The sequence below is a fragment of the Heterodontus francisci genome, chromosome 29 (assembly GCF_036365525.1).
Source record: "Heterodontus francisci isolate sHetFra1 chromosome 29, sHetFra1.hap1, whole genome shotgun sequence".
NCBI lineage: Eukaryota > Metazoa > Chordata > Chondrichthyes > Heterodontiformes > Heterodontidae > Heterodontus > Heterodontus francisci.
Genome location: NC_090399.1, coordinates 2,874,112 through 2,891,008, shown reverse-complemented (window position 1 = coordinate 2,891,008; position 16,897 = coordinate 2,874,112). Strand labels below are relative to the sequence as shown.

Here is a 16,897-nt window from a genome sequence, read left to right as displayed (position 1 = left end):
CAGCTGTTGGGGGTTGAATGCTGGTCAGGACATCAAGAGAAAGTTGCTGCTCTTTGAATGGTGCTGAGGGATTTGTACACCGACCTGAACAGACAGACAGGTCCTTAGTTTAACATCTGATCCAACCGTTCGCATCTCTAATGCAGAGACTCTTGACCTCAGAATGACCCTGAAGCCGCAGTCCAGACTATACGATCGAAGCCAGGACGTCCTGACTCAGATCGCTAAGCTGACAATCCTAATCACTTCCTGCCTTGCTTACCCCCAAACAAATCTGTCCTTAGTCCCTGCACACGGCCGCAGTACCTTTTCACCTTTATTTAGTGAGAGGAAAAGTCAGCGAAGGAGGTTTGCAAGCTGGTAACAGAGGCACCAGATTTTCCTCTTGTTCATTTCAAATGGAAGGAAAATCCAGTAAAGATGAAAATCTCCAATTCCATCTGTAAAAAACCCACCCCCTTCCATCTCTTACACTGCTGTCCATGATCAGTTTTGATATGTGTCAATGAGAAAGTGCTGGTATAACCCCAATTTGTCTGGTAACTGTAGCAGAAGTTAAAACAGGAGATTGGAGAACTGTGCAGATATCAGTCACAATCCCCAGGGCTGCCCAGTCAAGTGCATTCTCTTATGGTGTAAAAAGCACAGAAATTGTTAGCAGTTTATTCTAAAGCAAGTAAATTTTCACACGGTAAAATGCAATGACTATTGTATAGATCCTGATCTCAATCTACAAGGCCTGGTGCACTAACACTCACTGAAAGGCAAATAGCTACATTTATAATGTGCCTCATGTATCCGGCAGTGTAACATTGCGAAGCAGGAACTACCGCAGGGGCTGCTTTAGAGACAGCCATTCTGTACCAACACTGCAGAAAACACAAGCACTTCATCTGTTCAGTGGTAGTCCTGAAGGGAGGATATTAGGCAGCAGAAAACTCCTCGATTTTGGTGGTGTGTCTGTTAGTATCCTGACCAACACCAGCAAAGAGACACCGAACTTAGCAAATACTCTGTAGGCTCCGTTAACAGACACTTTTACAAAGGTTTCCAACTCACTGCCTGTAGCCACTCTGAGTAGATGCTGATAATATCTAGGCTGAGGTGTTCAAAACAAGATGGTTGAAGAAAGATTTGCATTTATTTAGCACTTTTCATGACTACAGGATGTCCCAAAATGCTTTACAGCCAATAAAGCACCAATGAAATAAAAGATTTAGTTCCATTGTTTTAATTCTCTGACAACTGAATGCCACATTTGCAGGAAGTAGTTCAGGAGTTTCTTTTTCCTATTTACGGTACACTGTTCAGATCCATATGTCCATCCCTTCTCCTGATTTTGTCCCACTCCTACATATTAATATTTACACATCCACCCTGTACATAAGTCTTGATTTGAGTCCCATTAACTGCCAGATAGTAGATGCTCAGTGAGATAAACCATGTTAAATATAATTGTTGAAGTTGAGCAGCTGCAGCTGAAATTTCTAGGCAGGCAGCAGTTCCTCATTGCAGCTGCACAAAAATAACACCATCACCAAGCCAAGTACATTTAACCCTCACACTGCCACTCGACAGTACAAACAACAGAGAAAGTTTTACAGACACTTAGAAATTGGGTTTGTGTTTCTTCACTTCGACCATGAGGTGGTGGATATTGATGAGATCTGAGCGCACGGGCAGGTTCTTGAAAGGAGGTTGAGAGAGGACCTTGTGGAATCGATGATAGTATTGGATCAGCTGGGTCAGTGCTCCCTGTAAATTTCAAGTTAAAGTAAGTTACCTTCTGATTGACCTTCATTTACAGTCCATGTAAAGGCAGGAATGCCTCAGAAGAGCAGTCACAAACCTCAATCCTGTTATGCACTGGTCACATGCTGGCACCATCTCAGAGTACTGGCATCATAAAGAGCTCTAGACCAGCCCTCTGCCTACATGAGGTTGTTTCACCACCATGACTCAGTACAGTGCAGACAGCAGTCACTATGCCACACCTACAATGTTCTTTAAAGATGTTCTTGGCAGTGATGCACCAGAACACAGGGAAGCAATTCAAATCCTGTGACCAAATTATACTATTTAGGTAAGACTCAAACACACACATTGTCCAGGAGTTATAGAAATTATTGATCATTTGTTTGCCTATGAAACACCAATGCTCACCACTCATCAGAAAGGACAAATACATGGGGATGATAATAATGATCATGCCGAGGAGATCATTTAAATATGTATCTCTTATGCTCAGGACAGCCATTCGCACCCATGTGTAGATTGACTTTGTTGTGTCTTGCACAGCCTTTGTTTGAAGGAGGATTGGTATGTTACTGTCCAACTTCACAACGAGACTGAAAGGTGCACCAAGCTTTGGCAAACATAGAACACACAGAGCAGAAATAGGAGACCCCCCCCACGCCAACAGTAATTTGTTAAACACTGTGGGTGCCTTATTGTAAAATCGTGGGTGCTCTCTGCAATATCTCACCGATGAATGGAAAACACAACATGAACAAATAGCAGCAGTCTGCCATTTGACCCTCGAGACAATCGAGCTGATCTAACTCAGCGACACCTTCCCACATTATCCCATATTCTTTGATTCGCTGACTTGAATGACGGAGCATCCACAGCTTTCTAGAGTGGCCAATTCCAAAGATTCATAACCCTTTAATTGAAGAAATTTCTCCTCATCTCATTCCGAAAGGATTGGCCCCGTTTGGAAACTGAGCTCGAGTTCCAAACTCCCCAGCCAGGGTCAACAACCTCCCAGCACCGACCACGTCAAACTCCTTGAAAACATTTACGCTACAATGAGATCACCTCTAATTTTTTTTTAAACGTCCAGGGAATATAGGCCAGGACGGTTCAATCTCTCCACAGAGGACAAGCCCTGCATCCCAGGAATCAGTCCAAGACCTGATGCACTCCCCCCAAGGCAAGTATTTCCATTCTTAGGTAAAGAGACCAACATTATACACAGTACCCCGGTGTGGTCTTCCTAAGGGTCTATACAATTGCAGTAAAACTTTTATACTCCAATTATTTGTCCACCACCACTTTCTGAGGGTATTGAGGGATGGGCAAGCAATACTTAGAGAGTCCAATGGATGTTTCTCATCCTTCACCACGATTTATCAGGGACTGAAATTCGATCTAATAGCTGTGCAGTACTGTCACTGACTGGCAGGGGGTGCTGATGGGCAGGTACACTACCGACACAATCCTGCTGGTGGCGCTGCAGGAGAATAGCAAGAGAAGGAGGCCATTCAGCACCTCGAGTCTGTTCTGCCATTCAATGAGATCATGGCTGATCTGTGACGGACCTCCATCTCCCGTAATACCTGACCACAGAGCTGATGAGACACACTAGCAGCAGCAGAGGATAACAGTGTGGGGACGAGCACAGTCCCGACAAGTGACACCAGCAGCACTGGAGAATAGAGTGTGGGGAAGAGTGTGGACCTGATCAGAGACACCAGCAGCACTGGAGAATAGAGTGTGGGGAAGAGTGTGGACCTGATCAGAGACACCAGCAGCACTGGAGAATAGAGTGTGGGGAAGAGTGTGGACCTGATCAGAGACACCAGCAGCACTGGAGAATAGAGTGTGGGGAAGAGTGTGGACCTGATCAGTGACACCAGCAGCACTGGAGAATAGAGTGTGGGGAAGAGTGTGGACCTGATCAGAGACACCAGCAGCACTGGAGAATAGAGTGTGGGGAAGAGTGTGGACCTGATCAGAGACACCAGCAGCACTGGAGAATAGAGTGTGGGGAAGAGTGTGGACCTGATCAGAGACACCAGCAGCACTGGAGAATAGAGTGTGGGGAAGAGTGTGGACCTGATCAGAGACACCAGCAGCACTGGAGAATAGAGTGTGGGGAAGAGTGTGGACCTGATCAGAGACACCAGCAGCACTGGAGAATAGAGTGTGGGGAAGAGTGTGGACCTGATCAGAGACACCAGCAGCACTGGAGAATAGAGTGTGGGGAAGAGTGTGGACCTGATCAGAGACACCAGCAGCACTGGAGAATAGAGTGTGGGGAAGAGTGTGGACCTGATCAGTGACACCAGCAGCACTGGAGAATAGAGTGTGGGGAAGAGTGTGGACCTGATCAGAGACACCAGCAGCACTGGAGAATAGAGTGTGGACCTGATCAGAGACACCAGCAGCAGTGTGGAACAGAGTGTGGGGAGGAGTGTGGACCTGATCAGTGACACCAGCAGCACTGGAGAATAGAGTGTGGGGAAAAGTGTGGACCTGATCAGAGACACCAGCAGCACTGGAGAATAGAGAGTGGGGAAGAGTGTGGACCTGATCAGTGACACCAGCAGCACTGGAGAATAGAGAGTGGGGAAGAGTGTGGACCTGATCAGTGACACCAGCAGCACTGGAGAATAGAGAGTGGGGAAGAGTGTGGACCTGATCAGTGACACCAGCAGCACTGGAGAATAGAGAGTGGGGAAGAGTGTGGACCTGATCAGTGACACCAGCAGCACTGGAGAATAGAGAGTGGGGAAGAGTGTGGACCTGATCAGTGACACCAGCAGCACTGGAGAATAGAGAGTGGGGAAGAGTGTGGACCTGATCAGTGACACCAGCAGCACTGGAGAATAGAGTGTGGACCTGATCAGAGACACCAGCAGCACTGGAGAATAGAGAGTAGGGAAGAGTGTGGACCTGATCAGTGACACCAGCAGCACTGGAGAATAGAGTGTGGGGAAGAGTGTGGACCTGATCAGAGACACCAGCAGCACTGGAGAATAGAGAGTGGGGAAGAGTGTGGACCTGATCAGTGACACCAGCAGCACTGGAGAATAGAGAGTGGGGAAGAGTGTGGACCTGATCAGTGACACCAGCAGCACTGGAGAATAGAGAGTGGGGAAGAGTGTGGACCTGATCAGTGACACCAGCAGCACTGGAGAATAGAGAGTGGGGAAGAGTGTGGACCTGATCAGTGACACCAGCAGCACTGGAGAATAGAGAGTGGGGAAGAGTGTGGACCTGATCAGTGACACCAGCAGCACTGGAGAATAGAGAGTGGGGAAGAGTGTGGACCTGATCAGTGACACCAGCAGCACTGGAGAATAGAGAGTGGGGAAGAGTGTGGACCTGATCAGTGACACCAGCAGCACTGGAGAATAGAGTGTGGACCTGATCAGAGACACCAGCAGCACTGGAGAATAGAGAGTAGGGAAGAGTGTGGACCTGATCAGTGACACCAGCAGCACTGGAGAATAGAGTGTGGGGAAGAGTGTGGACCTGATCAGAGACACCAGCAGCACTGGAGAATAGAGAGTGGGGAAGAGTGTGGACCTGATCAGTGACACCAGCAGCACTGGAGAATAGAGAGTGGGGAAGAGTGCGGACCTGATCAGTGACACCAGCAGCACTGGAGAATAGAGAGTGGGGAAGAGTGTGGACCTGATCAGTGACACCAGCAGCACTGGAGAATAGAGTGTGGACCTGATCAGAGACACCAGCAGCACTGGAGAATAGAGAGTGGGGAAGAGTGTGGACCTGATCAGTGACACCAGCAGCACTGGAGAATAGAGTGTGGGGAAGAGTGTGGACCTGATCAGTGACACCAGCAGCACTGGAGAATAGAGTGTGGACCTGATCAGAGACACCAGCAGCACTGGAGAATAGAGAGTGGGGAAGAGTGTGGACCTGATCAGTGACACCAGCAGCACTGGAGAATAGAGAGTGGGGAAGAGTGTGGACCTGATCAGAGACACCAGCAGCACTGGAGAATAGAGTGTGGGGAAGAGTGTGGACCTGATCAGAGACACCAGCAGCACTGGAGAATAGAGTGTGGGGAAGAGTGTGGACCTGATCAGAGACACCAGCAGCAGTGGAGAATAAAAGAGAGTAAAAGCGTGGGAACAGTTTGGAATTGTTTGGTATATTTTCAGAAAAGCAAGGAGTGATAACAGAGGGCAGCTGATAGGTGATTGGTTGGTGAGTATTAGATTTTTTGTCAAACTAGGACAGTGGTTTAAAGTAGGGCTGGGAAACTGTATTATCATTTGTTAAATTTATAGCTTCACTATTAAACAAATGAATACAAATTCCCTTCGTGTTAGACTTACCCCAATTGAAATTATATTAAAAGGTACTGCCATCGAGCAGGTCTCGAGACATTCATTAAAATTAATCCTTGATAGCAGGTATGAACTCGATTTGATTTTTATTCTAACATGGGAGTTGGGCATCACAGGCAAGGCCAGTATTTGTTGCCCACCCGAATTGCTCTTTACTACTGAGCAGTTTGTTGGGCCATTTCAGAGGGCAGTTAAGAGTCAGCCACATTGCTGTGGGTCTGGAGTCAAATGCAGACCAGACCTGGTAAGGATGGCAGATTTCATTCCCTCAAAGGACATTTGTGAACCAGATGGTTTTTATGACCAGTGATAGGTTCATGGCACCATTACTGAGACGAGCTTTCAATTCCAGATTTTTATTAATTAGTTTTAAATTCCACCAGCTGCCGTGCTGGGATTTGAATCCATATCCCCAGGGTATTAGCTTGGGCATCTGGATTACTAGTTCAGTGACATCCCCACTGCACCTCCAGCTTCCCTAAAAGAGGGGACAGCTATCTTTTTTCTTAGATCATGGATGGACAGCTGACACCTATTGCTTGCAATTGCTGTGGCATGTGGGAACTTCAGGACTCATGTGTTTTGGGAGACTGAGCGTGTAGGAATTGTCTCCAGTGGCTGGAGCTCGAGGGGCAGCTGCAGTGACTGAAGAATATCAGGGAGCAGCAGAGTTTTCTGAATCGTACATTCCAGGAGGTGGTCACCCCACAGGCAGTGAGAGCTGCAGGATATAGATAGATGGCCATGTGCAAGAGTAGGAAGAGGGAGGAGGTGCAGGAGTCTTTAAGGTGTGTGCCCCTCTCAGCAGTACTCAGCTTTGGAGACTGCTGGGAGTGACGATACCTGGCACCAATGGGTAAGGGACTGAACAGCAGGGAACAGAAATAAACAGCAAGGCAGTTGTTATCGGCGATTCCATAGTTAGGGGGACAGACAGGCATTCCGTAACCATCACTGTGAGTCCTGCATGGTGTGTTGCCTGCTGGTGCCAGCATAACGGACATCACAGAGAGGATACAAATATTCTGCAGGGGAAAGGGAGTGAGCCAGAAGTTGTGGTACACGTCGGTACCAATGACATAGAGAGAGCAGGAACTGAGGTCCGACAGTCAGATTTTCAGGAGCGAGGGAGGAAGTTGTAAAGTAGGCTCGAAGGTTATAATCTCTGGATTACTCCCAGTGATCCACACCAGTGAGAATAGAAATAGAAAGACAGGGAAAATCAATGTGTGCTTGAGTCATGGTACAAGAGGCAGGACTTCAGATTCTTGGGATATTGGGACCAGTTCAGGGGCTGGAAGCACCTATTCAAAAGGATTGGGATCAAAGCCCTCGTGGGGAGGTTCACTAGTGTGGTTGGGGAGGGTTTAAACTAAATTGGCAGGGAGGTGGACACCAGAATATGAAGTAAAAAAAGAGGAATAAGATGCATAAAGGAGTGAGAGTGTTGGACAGGTCTAGAAAAAGATTAATTCCAAAATACATAAGAGCAGACTAAGAAGCATACGGAGGAATACAGGATTACAATGCATGTGTGTAAATGCACAAAGTCTGGTGAATGGTTGGTGAGCTACAAGTACAAATCGCAGTGTGGGAATAATAGAAATGTGGCTTAAAAATGGTGAGGACTGGGTGTTTAATATTCAAGGATATAAAAAGTGTTCAGAAAAGACAGGGAAGGAAATAAAAGGGAGGTGGGGTGGCAGTACCTGATTAGGGAAGACATTGGAGTGTTGGAAAGGAAACCTGCCCTTGAGAAGGTAAAGACAGAATCCATTTGGTTAGATTGAGAAGCTACAAGAGAATGACCACACTACTGAGGGTATTCGATAGGCCTCCAGGGGAGACAGTGGTGTAGTGGTAATAACACTGGACTAGTAATCCAGAGGTGAAGGCTAATGTCGTGGGGACACGGGTTCAAATCCCATTACGGCAACTGGCGGAATTTAAATTCAATTAATTAATAAAATCTGGAACTGAAAGCTAGTCTCAGTAATGGAGCCATGAAACTATTGATTGTTGTAAAAACCCATCTGGTTCACTAATGTCCTTTAGGGAAGGAAATCTGCCGTCCTTACCTGGTCTGACCTACATGTGACTCCAGACCCACAGTAATGTGGTTGACTATTAACTGCCCTCAAATGGTCTAGCAAGCTACTTGGTTCAAGGGCATTTAGGGATGGGCAACAAATGCTGGTCTTGCCAGTGACACCCACAACCCTGAAAGAATAAAAAAAGATAGAGGAGTAAATCTGCAGAGAAATCAGAGAGATGTGCAAGAAGTACAGAATGATGATAATGGAGGACTTGAATTATCCAAATTTTTTCTCTCTCTTTGGCCTCCTTATCTTGAGAGACAATGGATAAGCGCCTGGAGGTGGTCAGTGGTTTGTGAAGCAGCGCCTGGAGTGGCTATAAAGGCCAATTCTAGAGTGACAGACTCTTCCATAGGTGCTGCAGAGAAATTTGTTTGTCAGGGCTGTTGCACAGTTGGCTCTCCCCTTGCGCCTCTGTCTTTTTTCCTGCCAACTACTAAGTCTCTTCGACTCGCCACATTTTAGCCTCACCTTTATGGCTGCCCGCCAGCTCTAGCCAACGCTGGCAACTGACTCCCACAACTTGTGATCAATGTCACAGGATTTCATGTCGCGTTTGCAGACGTCTTTAAAGCGGAGACATGGACGGCCGGTGGGTCTGATACCAGTGGCGAGCTCGCTGTACAATGTGTCTTTGGGGATCCTGCCATCTTCCATGCGGCTCACAGGCCAAGCCATCTCAAGCGCCGCTGACTCAGTAGTGTGTATAAGCTGGGGATGTTGGCCGCCTCGAGGACTTCTGTGTTGGAGATACGGTCCTGCCACCTGATGCCAAGTATTCTCCGGAGGCAGCGAAGATGGAATGAATTGAGACGTCGCTCTTGGCTGACATACGTTGTCCAGGCCTCGCTGCCATAGAGCAAGGTACTGAGGACACAGGCCTGATACACTCGGACTTTTGTGTTCCGTGTCAGTGCGCCATTTTCCCACACTCTCTTGGCCAGTCTGGACATAGCAGTGGAGGCCTTACCCATGCGCTTGTTGATTTCTGCATCTAGAGACAGGTTACTGGTGATAGTTGAGCCTAGGTAGGTGAACTCTTGAACCACTTCCAGAGCGTGGTCGCCAATATTGATGGATGGAACATTTCTGACGTCCTGCCCTATGATGTTCGTTTTCTGGAGGCTGATGGTTAGGCCAAATTCATTGCAGGCAGCCGCAAACCTGTCAATGAGACTCTGCAGACACTCTTCAGTGTGAGATGTTAAAGCAGCATCGTCAGCAAAGAGGAGTTCCCTGATGAGGACTTTCCGTACTTTGAACTTCACTCTTAGACGGGCAAGGTTGAACAACCTGCCTCCTGATCTTGTGTGGAGAAAAATTCCTTCTTCAGAAGACTTGAACGCATGTGAAAGCAGCAGGGAGAAGAAAATCCCAAAAAGTGTGGGTGCGAGAACACAGCCCTGTTTCACGCCACTCAGGATAGGAAAGGGCTCTGATGAGGAGCCGCCATGTTGAATAGTGCCTTTCATATTGTCATGGAATGAGGTGATGATACTTAGTAGCTTTGGTGGGCATCCTATCTTTTCTAGTAGTCTGAAGAGACCACGTCTGCTGACGAGGTCAAAGGCTTTGGTGAGATCAATGAAAGCAATGTAGAGGGGCATCTGTTCTTCACGGCATTTCTCCTGTATCTGACGAAGGGAGAACAGCATGTCAACGGTCGATCTCTCTGCACGAAAGCCACACTGTGCCTCAGGGTAGACACACTCGGCCAGCTTCTGGAGCCTGTTTAGAGCGACTCGAGCAAAGACTTTCCCCACTATGCTGAGCAGGGAGATTCCACGGTAGTTGTTGCAGTCACCGCGGTCACCTTTGTTTTTATAGAGGGAGATGATATTGGCATCGCGCATGTCCTGGGGTACTGCTCCCTCGTCCCAGCACAGGCAGAGCAGTTCATGTAGTGCTGAGAGTTTGGCACTCTTGATTATTTCAGGGGTAATGCTGTCCTTCCCAGGGGCTTTTCTGCTGGGTAGAGAATCAATGGCATCACTGAGTTCCGATTTGGTTGGCTGTATGTCCAGCTTATCCATGACTGGTAGAGGCTGGGCTGCATTGAGGGCAGTCTCAGTGACAACATTCTCCCTGGAGTACAGTTCCAGGTAGTGCTCAACCCAGCGGTCCATTTGTTTGCGTTGGTCAGTGATTATGTCCCCTGATTTAGATTTGAGGGGGGCGATCTTCTTGAATGGTTGGCCCAAGAGCTCTCTTAATGCCATCATACATTCCTCTGATGTTTCCGGTGTCTGAGGCCAGCTGGATATGACTGCATAGGTGTTGGCAGTAGTCGTTTGCGCAGCGCCTGGCTGTTCTTTGTGCAGCGCTTCTGGCAGCTTTAAGTGCTGCGGATGTTAAATCGCTGGGGGCTTTCTTGTAGTTCAACAGTGCAATGCGCTTAGCGGCTATGACAGGTTCCAGCTCTTCATTATGAGATTGAAACCAGTCTGCATTTCTCTTCACACTTTTGCCGTAGGTGGTTAAAGCGGACTCATAGATGGCGTCTCTGATGTGAGCCCACTTGGTCTCAGCATCCCCTGTGGGAGTGTTTTGAAGGGCTGTTACAAGTGAATTTAGAAATTTTTGTAACAGCTGTGGATGAGAAATTCTGCTCGTGTTGATGCGCGGGTGGTCCTTCTGCTTGGAATGATGCAACTTCTTTGGTCTGAGTCTAACCTTGCTGCACACCAGGGAGTGGTCGGTGTCGCAGTCCGCACTGTGGAAGCTGCGTGTGATTTGAACACTGTTTAGGGCGGCTCGCCTTGTGACAATGAGGTCTAGTTGGTGCCAACGACGTGATCTTGGGTGCCTCCATGAAACCTGATGAGAGGGTTTAGTGTGAAAGAACGAGTTGGTGATGCAGAGGTTATGATAGGTACACAACTCAAGCAGTCTCTGCCCGTTCTCATTCATCCTTCCAACGCCATAGCGCCCAAGGCAGGAGGGCCATAAGTCATGGTCGGCCCCAACCCTGGCATTAAAGTCCCCCTGCAGGAATAGGTGTTCGGTGTTGGGGATGCTGCTAATGATGTTATGGAGTTCCTCGTAGACTGATCTTAAGCTTCAGGTGGGGAGCAGAGTGTTGGAGCATAGATGCTGAGTAGGTGTGCTGGGCCAGAGGTGGTGAGCAGTCGGATGGACAGTATGCGTTCCGAGCCATTTGAGGGAGGCTCTTATCATGCTGAGCAAGATGTTTCTGATGGCGAAGCCCACTCCATGCTGTCTTGGTTCTTCAGGATCCCTGCCCTGCCAGAAGGTGGTGTAGTCTTGCTCTGCTAGAGATCCACTCGTGGGGAGGCGAGTCTCCTGAAGTGCTGCAATGTCTACATTGAGTCTATTGAGCTTGTTGTTCATGATGGCGGTCTTCCGAGAATCGTTGATTTGTGTAAGGTCTTCCGACGGGCCAGGACGCATAGTTCTGACGTTCCAGCTTGCAAAGCGAAGGGCTGGTACCTTCTTTCCTTTTTTCGTGTTGTTTGGTGCGGTGTATCAGTCCACCTTTTGGGCAATGACCCTGAGCTCCAAGCACCCATTGAAGCAGATAGACTGCGGAGGGACAGAACCTTATTGACCGGGGGCTGCCCGGTTTGAGGCGGGCGGTAGCTGTCCAGTGAGGTGCAATGACCTCTCCCACCGAAAAAGGCAACCCGTGGCGCCCAGTTTCTACGCCAATTTATCTGGACTTATAACCCGTAACTGCTGCCTTCCGTGTTGTTTCAGTCGCTGTGAGGCAACTATGGAGTGACCTCTCCATGGAGCATGCCTGGGCGAATTTATGGAGGTTGAGAGTTGCCCAGTCATCAAAACCCCCCTCTCGGCCTTTCTGGTGGGGTCCAAAGGAGTGCAGGACACGACGTTTGGCACCGGTATGGCTGCAGGAACTGCCGGAAACATGCCAAATGTGACACAAGACCGCCTACGGGGTTCCGCTCCGGATTTTCTGTTCGGGTTTACTCCCTAAGCCTTGGTCTCTCTCGAGACGCCCACAAGGCAGTGGGGTTGTTAGGGCCCCTACACAGTTGTAGGATGATGCCGGTGGGAGGAGGGGATGTGAGGAGGAGGGGATGTGAGGGGGAGGGGTGGAGGGGGAAGATGGTGCGAGGGGGCTCTGGGGCTGGGTTGTGAGGGGGTGAGCTGAGAGGGTGGAGCAGGGAAGGGGACAGGGGTGGGGGGTGGAATTGGGGGGGAAAAGGGGTGGGGAAGTGGGGGGGGGGGGGAAAAGGGGGTGCAGGTAATAAGCCATTTCCTCAGTGCCCACCATCGACGTCTGGAAAGCTCATCCACGTCCTTCGGGAGGTGAAGCATCTTTGGGCAGACTTACAGAGGTGATTACATTTGCTAAGGGTTTTTTGATGTGGTTTAAATAAAGGCATGCAGCATTGCCGACAGTGCGCTGCAGATGCTCTCCGAGCCATCTCCCGCAGGCGCTTTGAAGTTGCGGCCGGGGAGCCGTTCATGGATTTTTTGGGTGTTCGGAGCACCTTTTCTCAAGGCTTCCCGAGAGTCCCGCTGCTCCTTCTTCACCTCAATGGACTTTCCGCACGCCGTGGCCGCAGACACTCTGGACAGTGAAGACAGCAGGAATCGGAGATTGAAGTATCGACAGCTGTGCTCTTCAGTTTCGTCCGGATCAATTTCATTGAGAAAACAAAGAGCAGGTGTGGCTGGGGGAGGGCAGTGGATCCAGGTAACAGAAACTAAACTAACTGTTAGCTTTTAGTTAGGGCTAAAATGAACTGATTTCAAGAGCCAGGGGAGTTTAAACAGTTTAAGAGGGTAGATTGGGGGAGAAAACACTAAGAATGGGAGCAGATGGCCATGGATAGAGTTGAACAGCAAGGGAGCTTCCTAGGGAGCTTACAGCCCAGGAGCCATCTTGACCAGTTATCCAAATATCGATTGGCATAATGCTAGAGTGAAAGGCAAGGAGGGGGAGGAATTTCTGAAATGTGTTCAGGTGAACTTCCTTGACCAGTACGTTCTCGGTCCAACTCGGAAGGAGGCTTTGCTGGATCTGGTGCTGGGGAATGAGGTGGACCAAGTGTGTATGGGGGAAACACTATTATTGAACCATAAGTTTAGATTAGCAATGGAGAAGAGCAAGGAACAATCACAAGTAAAACTTCGAAATTGGAAGAGGGCTAACTCCAATGGGATGAGAGGGGATCAAGCCAAGATAAATGGAACTAAAGACTGATGTAAAATCTGTAACTGAACAATGAGTGAACTTTAAGGAGATGATGTTTCAGGTACAAGCTAGGCACATTATAACAAGAGGGAAAAGTAGGGGAACCAAAGCCACGGCTCCTCAGATGTTGAGGGAGAATGTGATGAAATAAAAAAAAAGGTGTATGATTCATGTCAGGCGAATTCTTCAAGTGAGAACCAGGCCAAATATAGTAAGTTGAAAGGGGAAGTGAAAAGGAAATTAAGACTGGCAAATAGAGAATGAGAGAACTACCTTCTTTTTCTTTGGCCTCCTTGTCTCGAGAGACAATGGGTAAGTGCCTGGAGGTGGTCAGTGGTTTGTGAAGCAGCGCCTAGAGTGGCTATAAAGACCAATTCTAGAGTGACAGACTCTTCCACATGCGCTGCAGATAAAATTAGTTGTCGGGGCTGTTACACAGTTGGATCTCCCCTTGAGCTTCTGTCTTTTTTCCTGCCAATTGCTAAGTCTCTTCGACTCGCCACACTTTAGCCTCGCCTTTATGGCTGTCCGCCAGCTCTGGCGATCACTGGCAACTGACTCCCATGACTTGTGGTCAATGTCACAGGACTTCATGTCACGTTTGCAGACGCCTTTAAAATGGAGACATGGACAGCAGCTGGTGGGTCTGATACCAGTGACGACGAGAGACTAGAACGGCAGTAAACATACAAGCGAAACCAAAAATCTTCCACTGGCATTTAAATAGTAAGGTGGGTCCTATTAGAGACAAAGAGGGTAATATATGCTTAGAGGTGCAGTACGAGGCTAGAATGCTAAATGAGTACTTTGTATCGGTATTTACTAAAGGGAGAGAATGCTGACAAAATATCAGTAGAAGCAGAGATGGTAGAAGTAATGGATGGGGTGAAAAAGGATAGGCAGGATGTAATGGAAAGGCTGGCTACTGCTCCAGATGGTTTGCATCCCAGGTTGCTAAAGGAAGTAGGGATGGAGATAGTGGAAGGGCTTGTCATAATCTTCCAATCTTCCTTAGATACAGGGGAGGTACCAGAGGATCGGAGAGTGGCAAATGTGACACACTTGTTCAAGAAAGAGTGTAAGGACGGTTGTAGTAAGTACAGGCCCATCAGTTTAACATCTGTACAGGGTGCAGTTTTAGAAACAATCAGAGTAAAAGAGATCAACAGGCACTTGGAGAGATTTCAATTAATTCAGGAGAGCCAGCACAGATTTGTAAAAGGCAGATCGTACTTGACTAATCTAACTGAATTGTTTAATGAAGTAACAGAGAAGGTTGATGAAGGGAATGCAGTTGTCTATATGGATTTTAAGAAAGTGTTTGACAAAGTACCACTTAAAACGCTGGTTAACAAAATTGATGCCCATGGAATAGGAGGGCCAATGTCAGCCTGGACAAAAAGTTGACAAGGACAAAAAAGAGCGAGTTGTGGTAAATGGATATTTTTCAGACTGGAAGATGGTAGGCAGGGTCAGTGCAAGGACAACAGCCTTTTTTGATATATGTAAATGATTTGGATATTGGAATGCAGAGTAAAATTTCAAACTTTACCAATGATACCAAACTTGGAGGTGTGGCAGACAGTGAAGATGATATCAATTGACTGCAACAGGACATATATAGGCTAGCAGAATGGGCAGAGAAGTGACAAAAGGAATAGGGAGAGGCAATATAGACTAAATGACACAGTCCTAAAGAGTGTAACAGGGACAGAAAGACCTGGGGATTTTTGTGTCTAGATCTATGAAGGTGGCAGGACATATTGAGAGAGTGGTTAGTAAAGCAGATGGGATTCTGGGCTTCATAAATATTGGTATTGAGTACAAAAGCAGGGCTGTTATGCTGAACCTTTATAAAGCTCTGGTTAGGCCCCAACTGGAGAATTGGGTCCAGTTCTGGTCACCACATTTTAGGAAGGATGTGAGGGTCCTTGAGAGGGTGCAGAGGAGATTTACCAGAATGGCTCCAGGGATGAGGGATTTTAGTTACAAGGTTACGTTGGAAAAGCAGGGGTTGTTCTCCTTGGAGCAAAGGAGATTGAAGGGAGATTTGATAGAGGTGTACAAGATTAGGACAGGTTTATATAAGATAGACAAAGAAATACTGTATCTCATTAGGACTGGGGAACACAGATTGAAAGTTCTGGGCAAGAGATGCAGGGGGAATTTTTTTTTATTTCATTCAATGGATGTGAGCATCGCTGGCCAGGCCAGCATTCATTGCCCATCCCTAACTGCCCTTGAGAAGGTGGTGGTGAGCTGCCTTCTTGAACCGCTGCAATCCATGTGGGGTAGGTACACCCACAGTGCTGTTAGGAAGAGAATTCCAGGATTTTGACTCAGCGACAGTGAAGGAATGGCGATATAGTTCCAAGTCGGGATGGTGTGTGGCTTGGAGGGGAACATGCAGGTGGTGGTATTCCCATGCATGTGCTGCCCTTGTCCTTCTAGTTGGTAGAGGTCGCGCGTTTGGAAGGTGCTGTCTAAGGAGCCTTGGTGCGTTGCTGCAGTGCATCTTGTAGATGGTACACACTGCTGCCACTGTGCGTCGGTGGTGGAGGGAGTGAATGTTTGTAGATGGGGTGCCAATCAAGCGGGCTGCTTTGTCCTGGATGGTGTCGAGCTTCTCAAAGTGTTGTTGGAGCTGCACCCATCCAGGCAAGTGGAAAGTATTCCATCACACTCCTGACTTGTGCTTTGTAGATGGTGGACAGACATTGGGGAGTCAGGAGGTGAGTTACTCACCGCAGGATTCCTAGCCTCTGACCTGCTCTTGTAGCCACAGTACTTATTAGCTGGTCCAGTTCAGTTTCTGGTCAATGGTAGCCCCTAGGATGTTGATGGTGGGGGATTCAGCGATGGTAATGTCATTGAATGTCAAGGGGAGATGGTTAGATTCTCTTGTTGGAGATGGTCATTGCCTGGCACTTGTGTGGCGTGAATGTTACTTGCCACTTATCAGCCCAAGCCTGGATACTGTCCAGGTCGTGCTGCATTTCGACACTGACAGCTTCAGTGTGAGGAAGAATATTTTTACGCAGTGAGTGGTAATGACCTGGAACTCGCTGACAACATGGGGGGTGGAAGCAGAGGCAATGAATGAATTCAAAAAGAAATTGTATGGGCAATTGAAGGAAATAAACTTGCAGGGCTACAGAGATCAGTAATGTGCAATAAGTCAGATTTAATAAACAGCTGAACTGCACATTTGTCAAATAGTGATCCATCTGTCTCAGATTTAAAATTAACAACTGATCTAGCATCAAGTGCCTTTTGCAGAAAAGTGTTCCAAACGCTTACCACCTTGGGCATGTCGAAGTGTTTCCTAATTTCATTCCTGATTTGTATTGACAATATCACTGTTATTCATTCCCAGGCCGCCCACATTACATCTCACCACCTTTTCCCTAATATAATTGTACAAATATTGTATTTTGATTTTGCTATCCCTTGCAAGTTTCTTTTCATACTTTTTTGTAACTTTTAGATCATTTTTTGCTTACTTTGTATTT

General features: G+C 47.7%; 1 protein-coding gene across 1 annotated transcript in view; it reads right to left on the bottom strand.

Annotated features, from left to right (window-relative positions):
- Window positions 1–1,119: 1,119 nt before the first annotated feature.
- The window catches only part of vps52 (VPS52 subunit of GARP complex), a 108,176-nt gene continuing 92,398 nt past the window's right edge, over window positions 1,120–16,897 (bottom strand). The window contains exon 20 of the mRNA XM_068009343.1: window positions 1,120–1,755. Coding sequence (XP_067865444.1) covers window positions 1,609–1,755 — 147 coding nt within the window. The 3' untranslated portion in view covers window positions 1,120–1,608. The remainder of the gene's footprint in view (window positions 1,756–16,897) is intronic.